Source organism: Taeniopygia guttata, chromosome 15 (assembly GCF_048771995.1).
Source record: "Taeniopygia guttata chromosome 15, bTaeGut7.mat, whole genome shotgun sequence".
Taxonomy (NCBI): domain Eukaryota; kingdom Metazoa; phylum Chordata; class Aves; order Passeriformes; family Estrildidae; genus Taeniopygia; species Taeniopygia guttata.
The window spans coordinates 11,279,719-11,295,964 of NC_133040.1; the positions used below are offsets into that span (position 1 = coordinate 11,279,719).

Consider the following 16,246-nt stretch of genomic DNA (forward strand, 5'->3'; position numbering starts at 1 on the left):
CTGGCAGATTGCATCTGACCTTCAGATGCGTTCATCTTGAAAAACCTGAAGCTTTAAGGGAAAAAAAATTCCTTTATCCAGAACTGATCCCAGCACCTTAGGCTCTACATTTGTTCTTCAGAAACTGTTGATAAGGAACACAAAAACAAGGGCTATAAAAAATACACCCTGGTATTACAAGTTATGAATATTCCAATATGCTGGTGTTCTTTGACTTCAGAACAGGTGAAAACAGGAAGTTTTGGGTGGGATGGATGAGGTGGCAACCTGAGAGCTGGACTTCAAAGCCACAGCTTATGGCTGTGGGATTATATGCCAAATGCAACATTAAAAACTTACTTGTTTCCTTAAGATTAATTTTGTTCTTGTGCTGTGTTACACAACACTGGAATTTGTTTGCAGTACCACAACTGAACAAAAGCTTATATAATGGGACATGTCATTGTCTGTGTTGTGAATTCTTAGAGTAATGATCCACATCTTTCCACCATCAGACCTTTCCCCCCCCTCCATCAGAGCTTTAATAAAAGATATTCTATATTAGCTCAGCCTTGATAATTTTGCTAGGGGAAAATAACAGTATTGAGCACTGTCTTGGTTCTCTTGTGCTTGCTGTAGAAGTCTGGGAATGTTCCAGAAAAGGAATCAGTTTGCTGTTTCCAAGTGTGAAAGCAGAGAAGTTGCTTCTTAGTTGGGATGTCAAAATGGTGCTTTACTTCAGAAAAATGTACTTCCCTCTCTGAAGCCTTGAGATACTGATTATTGTGTTTCACTACTGAAAGAGCATTTTTTTTTCTCGTGGAGTTAGTCTGAAATAACTTCACTTTTTGTGGCTTTAGGATGCTGACTTATAATACAAATCAATTGTTAGGAAATTAAAGAGGCAAATCTGCTTTAATGCCTGCCCCAGTGCATGCTCTTCATGCATTGCAGTAAAGCTGCAGAATATGCAGCAGGAAGGAAGCTGAGCTCCTCAAGTATCCAGCAATATTCTTCCCCTGCTTGGACCTCCCCTCCAAGCCCTGCAAAAACAGGGGCTCCAAGAGTGCCTTCCTGTGCTCATCACTGAGCCTTCTCCAGGCTGCTGAGTGACTCACTGGAGGAAGTGAGTTTTTGTCACTCGGGGAGTGATGTCATGAGTGAGCTTCTCATTCCATTCATGATTCTGATCCAAACTTCAGAACTCCCCTTTATCAATCCTGCTCTTCCCAACAACTTCTGTGGTTCCAAGTCCATAACTAATGAGCGTTGTACTGAATGGAAATGCAGTAAAGAGGATGAAGAAAATACGAGATGCTAATACTAAATAACTAACTTCAGTCTCCCCCTTTTCTTCCTCTGCAAAGGCATAAAGATGACAAACTCATTAAATGTAGCCAGTATGATGGTCTGGTGGAACTTGCAACGATCTGTGCACTCTGCAATGATTCCTCTTTGGATTACAATGAAGTAAGTTCATACTCTGGAACAGAGGAGAGTGTGGCAATGAGGATAAATGTTCTCATCTGTCTGTGTAATACCTTTTAGTGCTAAATCCCCTTCCAGTCAATGGGGGAGAGTATTTAGGCCCTCTGAAGTATTAATTCTGAGAATTACTTGTTTGTTGAACACTGAGAACTAAATCCAACAGCAAGTGTGATCTGTAATTTAGAGATCTCCTGATGCTGCTTTTTTGCTTTGCCTTGCTGCCTTATGGGTGCTACCAAGTCTCAAAATGTCTTAAATACTTGATGATAAAATACTGACATCTCTCTCTGCTGCTCCTGAGGGTAAAGGCTTCAAATTCCTACAAATCAAACTCTTCACAGCTGCTCTTTTAAAATAGTTTTACTTGTTTCATGAGCTGCATTAAATCTTATAAAGCTTTTTTTATTTTTCCCTCATTGTGACACTTGAGCTTGGTAGGTTCCAGGTGATGTTTAAACTCCTATGCTTTTGTTTCCTTTGTGTTAACTCAAGGCTAAGGGAGTTTATGAAAAGGTTGGTGAAGCCACAGAGACGGCGCTTACGTGTCTGGTTGAGAAAATGAACGTGTTCGACACAGACCTGAAGGGACTTTCTAGGATTGAACGTGCCAACGCCTGCAACTCGGTGAGTCCTCTTTACTGCCATTGCCTGGGGACACAGCTCTGTAGTGTGTGTCACCTAAATGCATTTTATGCTTTTTGTTTTAACAAGGTGATAAAACAACTGATGAAGAAAGAATTCACTCTGGAATTCTCAAGAGACAGGAAGTCAATGTCTGTCTATTGTACTCCGAACAAACCGAGCCGCACGTCCATGAGCAAGATGTTTGTTAAGGTCAGTCTCTTTCTGGAGAGAGAGAGGTGATGGAATGGCTGCAGAGTATTTTAAATACATAAAAATTACAGTGCAACTAACTGCAGCTTGGAGTGGGAGGAAGGACTCAGTAATTTGTAATGGAAAGGGATTTATTAAGCTAAATTACGTCTTCTTTTTGTCTTTGCAGGGTGCTCCTGAAGGTGTGATTGACAGATGTACACATGTCCGTGTTGGAAATGCTAAAATACCTTTGACCCCAGGAATTAAGCAGAAAATAATGTCTGTCATTAGAGAATGGGGAACTGGCAGAGACACACTGCGTTGCTTGGCTCTGGCAACCCATGACAATCCTCCCAAAAAAGAGGAAATGAATCTGGAGGACTCCTCAAATTTCATTAACTATGAGGTAAGATCAGTAGCACTTCTCCCTCTTCCAAACTGGAGAATGGTGGCTCCTTCTGTTTGATTATTCCTTGAGGAAGTTACATCTGAGTATTTTCTCTTCCTGGGTATTTTTGGTGTCAGACACAACAGTTCCCCACTTGTATGGAGGGAATGCTCAGTATAAGAAGAGACTTTTTGTTTTAGAAGAAATTGTTGATGGCAGGTAGCTTTTTTTAGCTAAAAGCACGAGAAGAAATCAGTTAAACAGTCCAAAAATTGCGTTGTGGTTTCAGCTTTTCTGGTTTTTCAGTTTGACATTGCTCAACTGCAAGACCTTTTTGGGCTTTTGTGATGGAAGATACCTCTCTGGGAGTCAGGTTCACTTCCCTGCCTTTTGTGCTGTCAGCTGCAAGGGCTCAATCCATGATTATCATCTTAGCTGCTCTGTAATTTTCCAATGAAATCTGTATCTGGTATTTAGGAGGAAAGTAACAACAGTTGCATGAGTTCTTGGCTTGTGCTCTCTCTGCTCCTGGCACTGATGATAAAAATGAAAGACTCAATGCTTGCAGGTTGACTTTGCAAGGCTGGCAAGTAGAACACATTGTAACTTCAAATTATTGCACTTGAAGCAAAACTTGGTAAAGCAGGACAAGGAGTTATCTCAAATGTCACGACACAGATGTAACATGCAGGGAAAACAATTATTTCACTGCTACCAGAGGAGAAATCTGCAGGATCTTGCACTAAAACTCGCTGTGTCTTGTTTCAGACCAACCTGACATTTGTGGGCTGCGTGGGAATGCTGGATCCCCCAAGGATTGAGGTAGCTTCATCCATAAAGCTGTGCAGACAGGCTGGCATCAGAGTTATTATGATCACTGGTGACAACAAGGGCACGGCTGTGGCCATTTGCCGCCGCATCGGGATCTTCGTGGAGGATGAGGATGTGTCCACCAAAGCCTTCACGGGCAGGGAGTTTGATGAGCTGTCCCTGGCTGCCCAGAGGGATGCCTGTCACCACGCCCGCTGCTTTGCCCGGGTAGAGCCTTCCCACAAATCCAAAATTGTGGAATTCCTTCAGTCTTTCGATGAGATCACAGCCATGGTAAGTGATGGTTACTTGGTTAGAAAGACAAATGCTGTTTAAACCCTAATTAGGCCTTCTCTGAGTAACTCCCCATTCTGGAAAACACTTGCTTCCATATTTCCCTGCATTTAGTGAGTTTTGAGGATCCAAAACCACACCCAGTGCAAAATTCCTTTCTGGATCTGTATGTGAATGTCCACCTTATTTACTGATTCATTTCCAACCCTGAATTCTCATTTTTAGACTGGTGATGGTGTCAATGATGCCCCTGCACTGAAGAAAGCAGAAATTGGAATTGCCATGGGTTCTGGTACTGCAGTGGCCAAAACTGCTTCTGAAATGGTTTTGGCAGATGACAATTTCTCCACAATTGTGGCTGCTGTGGAAGAAGGACGTGCAATTTATAACAACATGAAACAGTTCATCAGATACCTGATCTCCTCCAATGTTGGGGAAGTTGTTTGGTAGGTTTAAATTATTTTTTTTTCCTTTGAGCTAGAGTACTGATGATGGTGTTTTCCAGTATTTCTCACTAAAACCAGAGGAGGAGGTTCTCCAGGTAATGGATCCCTGTGGAAGTTGCATGTTTCTGGCCTGTCTTTAGTGAAGAATTGTAGCTTGCCACAGAAGTTGCACATTGTGTTATTTAGAACATTCTAGCTCAGTAGGTAATGCTTTCCAGTCATTTCTATGATTGGAAAAATTCTCCAGAGAAGAAAAACCAAAACCTTAATCAAACAGCACAAGATGTGGAATTTCAGATAACGTAGTCCCAGGCATAGCTTAGATATTTGTTTAACCTCAGGTCGTGTGTTCCTCTGGGAGGAGCAGTGGTGACCCAGCACCACAGAATGCATTACTAGTGACAAAATGTAAATATTGATCTCCTCACAGTCCTTACATCAAAGTAGATTTTTTCCAGAGTAGGATAAAGCACAGCAATTTCCTTGCCTTGTTTCTTGTCAGCTTTAGGGCTGTCCTTCATATGGCTCTTGCTGCAGCCCCTTATTTCTGTTCTATTTATTCGCACAGGCTTGGAGCCATGAAAGGTACAGGTTCAATAAACTTCTGCAGGGAATAGCAGTGATCTAGGGAAATGAAGGTTAGTTATTTGAGCCAAAATGTGTCTTTTAGAAAGTGGTTTGCAAGCCTTTATCCATGTGTCTGTATATATTTATCTATACAGACAAGTAGAGTGGAGAAAAAACAACCCTAAAGTCAAAAGTCTTCGATTTTTGAAGTTATCAGAAGAAGACAATGCTTCAAAGCTTACATGGCAGTGGTTAGTCTTTGCTCTTGGGTATGTGTTTAGTTTTCTGATTGTGAATATTCAGCTTGTGATCTTCAGTGGGTAAGAGAGAACAGAAGTGCTGCTGCAGGTTTAGGCTTAAACGTTACAGACATGCACAAGAATAAGCTTGTAACTGGTGGATTTCTTTGTAGTATCTTCTTGACTGCTGCCCTGGGTTTTCCTGAAGCTCTAATTCCTGTTCAGCTGTTGTGGGTAAACCTTGTGACAGATGGTCTCCCTGCCACTGCCCTGGGCTTTAACCCTCCTGACCTTGATATCATGAACAAGCCACCGCGCAACCCCAAAGAGCCCCTCATCAGTGGGTGGCTCTTCTTCCGTTACCTGGCTATTGGATGTAAGTACTGATGGCTTTTTTGTTCCTTAAATAAACTAAGACATGAATTACAACCTGTTTTTTTTCAGTACTGGAAGTCTTGAGAGAGAAGTTCAAGTGTGGCAAATTCAAGTATGTCTTGCATACAATTCACAGTGCTGAGAAACCCTTTTTGTTTTCTTGCAGGTTACGTTGGTGCTGCCACAGTGGGTGCTGCTGCTTGGTGGTTTATTGCTGCTGATGGTGGTCCAAAAGTTTCCTTTTACCAGCTGGTATTTGCTCAGTTTAATATCTTTGGGGGGAGAGGGGAGGTTCCTGGTGCTTTCATACTTGAAATGACTGTACAAATGGGGTAGGTTACGGAAATTTATATAATTAAACATTTTCAGACTTGTACCTGTGAAACTTGATCATGATTAATTAATCTTGATAACAAAGCTCAGAGGTGGGATACCTGAGATTTGAAGGACAAATTGTCTTGTAAGTGAAAGCCTAAAGAGGATTTTTCTAAAGCAGGCAGGAGTCTGTAAGCACAGACTTCTAGAAGAAGAAACTTCCCTTTCTGCAGTACTCACTGCTGTTTTCCTGGTTGCCTATTTTACATTTTAAAAGTTAACGAGCTGTGGAAGTGAGTTGACTCTGTTCTGTTCCAGAGCCATTTTCTGCAGTGCAAGGAGGACAATCCAGACTTCTATGGGGTGGACTGTGTGGTGTTTGAGTCCCCGTATCCGATGACAATGGCTCTCTCTGTGCTTGTCACCATAGAGATGTGCAATGCTCTCAACAGGTTCGTATGTCCCAACAGGAAAGCCAAGCCTCTGCATAGCTTATCCAAAATCCTGCTTTTTGTGCAATTTGATCCTTGGTGAACAGCTCAGCTAATGAAGAGTGAGTCACATTTCCCTTCTGAGTTCTGGTAGTGCAAACAAACTGACTCTTAGATAACATTTGAGATCTCTTATCATAAGGTGTATTTTTAAGTCTGCCAATTCATTCTGGTATTTTACTAAGCACAAGCAACTGAAATATTTTCCATTATTTTTAATCTAAGCTTAATCAATCAGATTATCCCTACTATGTTGGTATAAAGTGATATCAAGGAGAACTAAAATAAGAATGCTGAAGATATGGAAAATAGTTTTCCTTGCCCTAAGGGAGTGTGGGTTTAGCCAATTAATATTAGATTATAAATGGAAACCACTAAATAGCACAATGTCAAGGGTATTTTTCTTCAAATAGCTTAGAGGTCAGTTAATTTAAAAACAAATAAACTTGAAATACATTGCACTGGGGTAGTCCTACATAAAGATACTGCTCTACATCTGCTGCTCTGGATCTCAGCCTCTTCTCCAGCACAGCCTAAAGGCAGATGGAATCAAGAGCCAGCATTAAGAAGGTGAAAGTTTTTGACCCTCTGTCAGTCTTTCAGTGAACTCCAGCAAAAGTGGGTGCACTTGGGGCCCTGGTAGACTCAGCTCTCTTAGGGAACTGTGGACATGGCAGCCTTTCTCTCCCATGGAGAGGATTTTGGGGTCATAGTGAGAAGAATAGACTAGGTCAGGACAGAACACTTGAGATGATTTCAAGAACAGACCCGAGGCTGATGCTGACTGCTTTGCTGAGCTGACTTCCAGGCCAGTTTGAAGTTGCAGCATCCGAATCATGTCCTGGGCTGTTTCCTGCCTGGGATCCCTGTGCTGTGCCAGGCTGCTTTGTGGTTCTCAGAGTTTCCTGTTGGTGTCAAACAGTCACATATGAGCCATGTTTCTGTTGCAGCCTGTCAGAAAACCAGTCCCTGATGAGGATGCCCCCGTGGGAGAACATCTGGCTGGTGGGGGCCATTTGCTTGTCCATGTCCCTCCACTTCCTTATCCTTTATGTGGAACCACTGCCAGTAAGTGCTCATGCCTTACCCCCACCCCTGAACTTCCAGAGCAAGACCTTGTGTGGGGCTCGAGGCCAGGGCTGCAGGGGGAGCTTGGTAACCCCTGGCTTTTCTTTCAGATTATCTTCCAGATCACACCTCTGAACGTGACGCAGTGGCTGATGGTATTGAAAATCTCCCTCCCTGTCATTCTGCTGGATGAAACACTTAAATACGTGGCCCGTAACTACCTGGAACCTGGTAAAGATGATAGTGTGCGGCCTGCCACCAAACCCTGTGCACTGTCAGCATGCACCGAAGGAGTTTCCTGGCCGTTTGTGTTCATTACTATGCCCCTGGTTATCTGGCTTTACAGCACAGACACTAACTTTAGTGATATGTTCTGGTCTTGACTGACATGGTGACGAGTTTTACATTCAAAAGAAAAGAAAAACGTTTAACTTAATTTTTTTATTGTTTAGAGCAACTGTCTATTTCTGCTGAATTTTCACATGAACATATTTGCCGGTGATGGAGGTTTCATAATCTAGATTTTGGTTTTTTGCTTTTTCTGACTTCAGTGGGGGCAATATATTCCTCTTTTATACACAGTTAAAGTGTCCATTGACATGTACAGAGAACTAACACTATTTTATGCAAATATTTTTTTGTAGATGAAAAGCATGTACAGTGTTCTGTTCAATAGTCTATTCATCGTGTAAAAAAAAAGTAAATTTGTTTTGAGCCAGCGGACACTATCAAACTAAATTGGCAGCAGATTTTAGGGAATGAATGTGTGTTGTCTAAAACTAAAAAAGCATGTAACTGTTTGTCTTCTGCATGATCATCCAAACTTAATTTGTCATAAAGTCAGGTTTTGTTCACAAGCAGAACTTTCTGCACTGGGTAGAGTCCTGCTCCCTGGGTCAGGATTTCTTCTCGGTCCCCTCTTCCCTCACTCTTGGTTCTTGACTGTCCTTGTTTACACCACTTTCTGTATGAGGTATGCCTGATCCTGCTCGTGCAGAAAATACCATTCCAGGTGCAGCCTGCTGGGGTTCTTCCATACTCTCCACACACATAGGGTTGTTTTTTTTTTAAGGATTATTTATTTGTCTATTGTATTTTATTGTAACAGACCTTACTTTGCCAGTGTTACCCATTATGCAGGGATAGGGAGGGCTACTTCTGTCTCCTTAAATCTAAAGCCTTTTTAACACACACAATCTCTTTCAGTTCAAAAGAGGGTTAAAGATGGGGTTTAATACCTTTTTTACACATGTCAGAGCCTTTCTTTTTCTTTCTTTTTTTTTTCCCCTTTAAGATCAAAATTTGCAATGAGACCTGAAAAAATAACTTGCACTGCATAGCTAGAAATTGGATTACCTACACTTAGGGCACTAATGCTCAGTTGTATACATGGAGTTACTCTGCTGGCCTGATGTTAGCCTGACTTGAAGTAACAAGCTCGTGTGTGTTTTTTGTAAAATCTGTAAATAGCACATGACCAAATTGAACATATTGTATAGAACTATTTTTATTTTAATGTGGCACTAACCACCTTCATTATTACGGTAAATGTTAAAGCATGTTTTCAAATTCAGTCCTGTATCAACAATGTGTAAGTCATTAACAGTCCTAACTGTGGTGTTTTTTTCCAATGCCTTCCAACTTTCATCGACTAAAGTGAGTATTTTTCTTCCATTTCACCCTGCCAGTGGTGACTTGCTGTAAAATAGCATATGCTGTATACATGTTGAAGAATAAATAGTAATTTCCTTCATTCCCATGCTGTGTTTTGTCAAACTCTGCTGTGCTACATTATTATCACCACTTTAGACTCTTGTTTTGTGATCTGAAGCTCAAATTACTGATTCCAAAGGCAAAGCACTTGCTTTTGGCTTAGTGTATTTTAGGGTCTTGTTTTATAGCACCTGGGAGCCTTAGTGCCCCAAGGTCTTACAGCTTTTGGTCTTAAGTTTGAGATAAAATCAGACAAATCTGTAACTTAAGACCCTGGCAGCTGTTACCATGAATGTTTAGTGTCCAAAACTCTCTGGTACTCGTGGTCAGGTGCTGGATTATTCCAAAGCTTTTCCCTGCTCTGAAACAGGGGCTCCTCCTCAGAGCTGAGCACCCTTCCCTGGTCCCCGCAGTGCTCGAAGGGCAGGTGCTGCTCCTGGCAAAACCAGCTCATTATTTGTTATTTGCCATCTGAGAAGGCAAAAGAACAGTCTCAGCTTAACAGGGCAGTCTTTGAAACTTGCCCTGGGGTCACTGTGTGTGTAGAGCAGCAGGTGCTGTTATCTTGTGCTGGCTCAGTCTGCTTTAGTAACCAAATTCAAACAGCTTTGTGATCCCTCTTGGAGGGGAAGGATAGTTCCAGGCTATGTTCTCTTGCTGCCAGCTGGAATCCAGCGGGCACTCGTAATTCTCTAGGTTTAAGCTCTCAAGTGGAGAGGTGCTCCCTCAGAACACAGAGGCTCTATCAGAAATTCCACTGCATTGTGATACTTTGTTTATAGAGATTTTGACTTCAGTTGATGCTGAAGGCGCTCAGAGGAGCTGACCTGATGATGTCGCAGGTGTGTTGCCAAACTGTGAGCATTCAAATTCCCTCAAATGCCCTTTTTTGGTGTGGAAGAGCCAAACTAAAGTTTTGCATTCCATAAAACCACTGGCCTTCACTGGCCTTTAGTTGTATCAATAATAAATGAGGAGCATGAGACTCATCCCTGTTCCTTGAAACAAAAAATAATAGCTCCTGTGATGTAGGATTTCTGAGATCAAAGTGTGTACCAGTGTGTTATTTGCTGGAAACAAATTAGGAGCTTAGTTCTGTGTGCTCCCACTGCTCTTGACAGACATTTCCAGGGCGGGAGTGCCACTGAATCCTTGAACACAGGTTCTGCTGAACCTCAGCACCATGTGGTGGCCTGTTCAAAGCCACTTGTCTGGCTGCCACCGTGAATAAATCTGCTTCTTGTACAGTCCTGTTCCTGTCTTTTATGCCAAATAATCCTGTTATACACCCCCTTTTTGCCTCTCTTAAGAAGCTGAAAGGGAAAATGACTGTCAGTAAGTAGAATTCAGAATATTCAGAATTCAGCACCTTCTCTGTTGGATCTGTCAGTGTTGAAGATGAATCTTGCTGCTTGTCATGGCTTTCCATAGAGATCTGAGGGCTCATTCGTGCCTCTGTCTCAGAGGCACTTGGGGTAAGGCCTTGTGTTCTTGGACTTTGCCTTGAAATCTGGACGAGTGGAGGCAAACGGAGATGTTGGGATCCATCCCTGCAGGCTTCTGAGCTTACAGGAACAGTCAGGTTTTACAAGGTGCTCCTTCAGAGCCCAAGCAATCTTCATCTGCCCTGTTTTTCTTCTGTTTCTCCCAGTCTTGTTCAAGTTTCCCTGCAGAAATGGAGCCATGGGCTCAAGATCAGCAGCTGCAGATCTCAGGTTGCACAGCAGCTGTGCTGTGCTTTCAGGATTCTGTTCTCCAGGTGCTGTAAATCCTACCCTTGGCTGGTTGGGATTGGCCAAATGTCCAGACCTACCTGAGCTTCCCCCTGGGTGGTGGAGCATCCTGCCCTGACATCACACCCTTGTGATGCTGGAGCTGGAGTGCTGGGTCTGGGCTTCAGCCCTGGCAGCTGAGCAGGCTGGGGGAAGCTGCAGGAAGAAGGAGCTGAGGGCTTTTCTGTCATAGAAAGTACAGAACTGCAGTGCAAAGTTTGTAATTTTTGCAGGAAATACCTGAATTACAGTGTTTATCCTTAGTTGTATAGATCCTGTCATCCTTCAGCCTCAGTCTTTTCAGCTGGAGAAGCCAGGAAGGGAGGACTTTTTAGGACAGACTCATTTGCCAACATCTCAAAGTCAAAACTCATTTTTTTCCCCAGAAGTTTCCTTTCCAACCTCCCCAGTGCTGGGGTTGAAGAAGGTAACTCCTATTAAACCATGTTAGCCCACAGACAGCAACCCTTGTTCAAGCAGGACTGAGAATTCCCCAGGCTTGATCTCCCACTCCATTCTTACAAAATAACTTCATATTTTTTGTTTCTCTTTGCTCCCATCTCACCGAGCTGTTTCATCTCTGCTGTTTCCTGGATTCCTTGGTGCCCTCACACATCACTGCTTATTCTCTAGTGTGAGAGGGGTGTGTAAGACCAGGATCAATCGTGTGATTGATGCTGCCTTATGCTGGGAACACCAGGAAGGATATTGGCTTGTGCTGGGAACCCGCTGGGGTTTGGAATGAGAGCAGCTCCTCCTGAATCCTGTGTTCTGTGGCACGGAGGATGCTCAGGCAGCTGCAGTCATGCATTGAATTTTTAGACAGGAGCTTTTGTCTTTGCAGTGCCTTGGGCTCTCTCTGCTTTCACGTGTGAGCAATCCAAAGTGCTGAGCTACACAACGAGCTGCTCCTTCTTGCTGGCGTCCGAGCAATAAAAATAGTTCATACTTGGTTTTCCAAAACGTTATTGCAAATAAATGAGTACGAAAGAGGCTGCAGAAAAACATTTCTACCAGTCTGTCAAAGTGCTCCGAGGCGTGTGTTGGTAGAGAGGCTGCTGGGGAGGTTCCTGGTACGAAACTGAGTTTTTAATCTGATGATAGAATGCAGTACAGCAGTGCCAGCCCAAGACAGCTCGAGCCCAGAGCTGATGGTACACAGCCCAAGGGGGCTGAATTTGCTGAGATGAAGGGAGGTAAAACCAATAGAGTCGTCTGTCTCTTGCACCTGTCTTGTTTACTTTTTTGCACTTCTAACCATTAACTGTTTCCCTAATCTCTGCTAATTACATCCTTAATTGCATTAATATGCATTTTCAAATCTTAGCAGGAGAGCCCAAATTTTAGTGTTGAAGCAGTGTTTGGAAGAGCTTCCCTGGAGCTGTAGGGACTGAGAGCAGTCTCTCCAGACACAAGGCTGACCTTATGCTGTGGTAGGGGTGAAGTACAGCAGGAGCTTTAGGACCTTCTACTCTATCCTTTGCCTACACATAATCCGTGTAGTTTAATGACTTCTTCAAAGCTTTCCTACTGCTTCCCAGAACAAGCTGCCTGACTTGGAAAAGGGACATTGTTAGGTCACTTTGGGGCCAATCCTGCCCTAATTCCTCAACTGAAAAAAACAAGTGCGTATGATGGAACTTGAAAGTAAAAATTCCAAAGAAGTGAGAATTGTCTGTTGCCACTGGTCAGGCAGAGAAAGGCAAAAGCTAATTAAATGTGTCTTAATTGTTTTTCACTGCAGTCTTGAGTAGGAAGTGCTGGCTCTGATGATAATCAAGGGAGCTGAGCCTTAATCCAGAGGATCCTGAGCTTCAAGAACAAAGTAACCTGAGAGTGTCCCTTCAATGACAGAGCAGCCAGTTAGCAAACTTAACATTCTTTCTTCTGTCACTGTTGATCTTAGTCTTGCTTGTATAATGATACTTAGCATTCATCCTTTCATTAACTGATGCCTTTTCTTTCTTTCCTTTTCAGCAATACTGGAGTAATCGCTTCCTAAACAATTTTGCAGAAATGTAAGGTTGTTTTGTTGCGTGCATGTGTTTTTAGCAACACATCTACCAAAACTTCTGCATGTATCGTGTAAAGATTCTTTGCTTTCCCTTAAAAACAAAACTCACTGTGTTCTCTGTGGAAGAAATGTGTGGTACCATTAGGACTCCATGATACAGATGTACAAACGTGCAATATAGCTTACCAAGTCGGAACTCTCTCCAGAGAAGTTGGGTTTCTGTGCTGCATGGAGAAGAGTTTGGTTATCCTTGAACAAGAATTGCGGAGCTGTCAGCCGATTTCCATATTCCTGTATGTAAAACGTCCGTTTATACAATGTACAATATCAGATAATGCATGCCTTGGGGTGTAGACGGATCTCTCTCTGTATTGTATCATCCAAACATCCTACTCCAACAGCTTCTGTACAATGCTCTCCTATTTATAAATCCATGGAAACGATTACAGATGAATGTTAAACCGTAAGCCTCCACTTCATAACGTTGGATTTTTTTATCATCTGTGCAAATCAACCTCTTTTGCACTGTAATGTAACTTATTTAAATCTAAGGCAGTAAGACAGATGTTGGTGCAATACAAAATATCGTGATGCATTTATCTAAAAAGCAACAACGACGTAGCCAGTTCCCACAGCTGCATGTGTGACCTTTAGAAGTTGTAAATAAGATCAATTGTCTATTGACATGCTGACAGTAAAGGAGCATCACACCTAGCTTCATTTGTATCAGGTAAATAAATTTATTCTACAATACGTACTCGGCGTGTTATTTGATGCACTTTGTTTCCTGCAGGTCCGTGTGCAGGCACTGCCAGCTCGCTCTTATTTTAATGCCAGGATGACACTTTTTAGCACCAACACCATTGCAATCTTTCCTCCTAGAACTATGCAGATGCAGCTGCTCCTCGGCAGTATTGACCTCCTCGCTGGTGTGATTTCCTCTGTCCAGGGGCTTGTGTGTGTGTTTAAGGGACACTGTCAAGTACTTTGATCACTCAGTTTTTTTAAAATGCTCCATTGTTTGTAAAATCCCTCTGAGAAACGCAAAATAAACAATTCTTTCCCAACTACATCTTTATATTTTTTTTGTCCTTTTCTATTTTCTAAATTGCCCCAGCTTTAAAGTAGCTCCTGGTCTCTTCCCTTTCCGCAGGCAAAAGGAAGATGAGCCAAATGTGTTTGCTCCAAACCACATCAGGAGCATCCTGCTGGGAGTGCTTGGCAGGTTTGGGCTCACTCCCTTCCCCAGACCAGGGGCTGTTCTGCCACGAGCTCACAAGGCTGCTGCTGGGCAAGGCTAAAGCACTCCCAGGGTAAAAGCTGGAATTTCCAAGTATCCTGCAATGCTCTGCTCAAAGCCCAAACACCAGATTTTGTTTGGAATCAGAGACAACTTAGGAATGTATTTTAGGTTAAATGTAATGCCTCTTAGCCTCCAGCCCCTGATAGCAGCACCCTGCTGGCAAACAGCGTTATCCTAATGAGGTGACACATCTGAGACCCTTCAAACACAGCAGTGTGAGGTTTAAAAATAAAAAGCTCGAATTCCATGGTCCGGCGGCTCTATAGGATGGTGGAGGGTGTGTTAACGCATCGGGCCGAGCTGCTGGCAGCTGCTTCCACCTATGGAAGTGCTGTGCCGGCAGGCTGAGCTCTGCTGCTCGCCCCGGGGCTGTCGGAGCCGCTCTCCCTTATCTCCCACGGCTCTTCCCGCAGCCCATTTAGAGCAGCACGGCCAGCGCTGTCAGGGACACCTGAGATCGGGGGAAGAGCATCTCCGGCCTCTCACCGCCTCAGCCTGGCCGGGAAAACCTTTCTCAGAGGTCGCTCCAGCCCGGCTGCTCTCCTGCCCCCGTTTTCTGCGTGTGGAACTTGTCCCCAGCACGGTGCCCAAAGGAAAGCTCAGCCCCGATGGGAAATCGTTATTCAGCACCAGCCCGTGCTGCTGTCACACCGAGCTGCACTCCTCGGCTGGTGAGCAGCTCCTGAGCCAACTCACACCAACTCAACCTGGAACATTTCTTTAAATGATAATCTGCAAGTTTAAGCAGAATGAGTCCCCCAGCTGGAGGACAGCCATGTGAGGAGAACGTGATGCTCAGTGGGTTGCCAAGGTGCTCAGTGCGAGAATATGTGGTAAGAGATGCTGAAATAAACAGCTTCATCTTCCCCCTCCTCCTCCTCCTCTCCTCCCTGCAAACCCCCAGCTCTAAAGCACCACATGGATGAGCCCACTGACAGCACAGAGCAAAGAAACCACTCCCCATAGCTCAAGTTATGAGGCATTATGGACACATTACATTAAACTCTAAATACAGAGGGCAGGCAATATCCCTATTTTTACCTCGAGGTGAATTTGAGTATGATTAGAGCCCACGTCCACCCCCAAGAGCGTGGGTGAGAAATGAGAGCAGCTCTGAGCACCTGAGGAGGTTTTCTAAAAGATTTCATCCCAACAGTTTACCCACATGGAAGTGCAGAGAAGACTTTCAACATCAATTTATCAGGCCCCTGGATTTTACCTCATACCCCAAACCATCACCCTATTTTCCACATTGCTGTTTTGACGGGATGATGGGTGAAGAAAAGGAAGCTGATCTCCAAACCCACAAAAGTCCTTGGCCCCTCTGGAAGCTCTTGGAAAGAGAGGCTTGTACACAGTAAACACCCACTGGGGACCCACTCCCACACCCCTGACTTTGCAAAGCAAAGGCCAGACTCAAGCCAGTGAGAGAAAACAGATTATTCTATTTTGTAGTTCCATCAAGTGACAGGGACTGGCCAAAGGGCTTTCCTTAATACATAAATTGTTACACTGAAGTTCCCCAGGTGAACGTTTTATTTTTCTCTGTTTGCACCAAAATAACTCTATTTTATTATCAATTTCCTCCCCAAACACCCAGTCTTATATACATCCTTGCCTCCTCTTGGCCAGCTTCCAAAGGACATTTTAACCAACTAAGGCTGTTTAGTTTGAAATCATAGGTTTATACTAAGTTTAAGCCCTCCTAAGATCACTAAATTTAAGACCCATGGAGACTGCAGATCTGGGTTTTTAAAATAAATTTGGTTGTGGTATGTTTGTGTAACCTGAAGTAACAATGGCAGACACAGCCTTTCAGATTTCCTTACCACTGAGATCTAAATGAGGGAATAAGGTTTGCTGAATCAGAAATCCTGCCTGCTTCTGCCCTGGATGGATCAGTTTCCACATCACTGAGCTCCTGAAAAGCAAGAAGGGAAGAATCACCACACAAAGAGGCTTAATGAGGAAGACAGTTACTGAAAGGGGGGAAAAAAAGTCCTAGTTAATCAAAAATCTCTCTGTAACCAGCAGCAGCAGAGAAAGAAGCACCTCACTGATATTGGCCAGCAGTCCTCAGTCCCTCCTTTATTTCTGCTTCACAATTCCAGGATTCCCATGATCTAGAAATCTTCAGAATTAGAAACACTGCCAGTATTGCAGGTGTT

The 16,246-nt window shown here is 43.4% G+C and overlaps 1 protein-coding gene across 2 annotated transcripts in view; it reads left to right on the top strand.

Annotated features, from left to right (window-relative positions):
- Positions 1-13,845, top strand: part of ATP2A2 (ATPase sarcoplasmic/endoplasmic reticulum Ca2+ transporting 2) — a 43,694-nt gene extending 29,849 nt beyond the window's left edge. Inside the window, exons 10-21 of one of the 2 annotated variants that reach the window (XR_012058436.1) lie at positions 1,347-1,449; positions 1,960-2,091; positions 2,179-2,301; positions 2,471-2,689; positions 3,440-3,775; positions 4,001-4,221; positions 5,201-5,403; positions 5,569-5,654; positions 6,036-6,169; positions 7,159-7,276; positions 7,387-8,932; positions 12,739-13,845. Coding sequence is in view for 1 of the 2 variants with exons in the window: in XM_004176420.6 (XP_004176468.1) it covers positions 1,347-1,449; positions 1,960-2,091; positions 2,179-2,301; positions 2,471-2,689; positions 3,440-3,775; positions 4,001-4,221; positions 5,201-5,403; positions 5,569-5,654; positions 6,036-6,169; positions 7,159-7,276; positions 7,387-7,507; positions 12,739-12,752 (1,810 nt within the window). In the remaining variant the exon portion in view is untranslated. The remainder of the gene's footprint in view (positions 1-1,346; positions 1,450-1,959; positions 2,092-2,178; positions 2,302-2,470; positions 2,690-3,439; positions 3,776-4,000; positions 4,222-5,200; positions 5,404-5,568; positions 5,655-6,035; positions 6,170-7,158; positions 7,277-7,386; positions 8,933-12,738) is intronic. The other variant, XM_004176420.6, reaches the window with a different exon arrangement.
- The last annotated feature ends 2,401 nt before the right edge of the window (positions 13,846-16,246 follow it).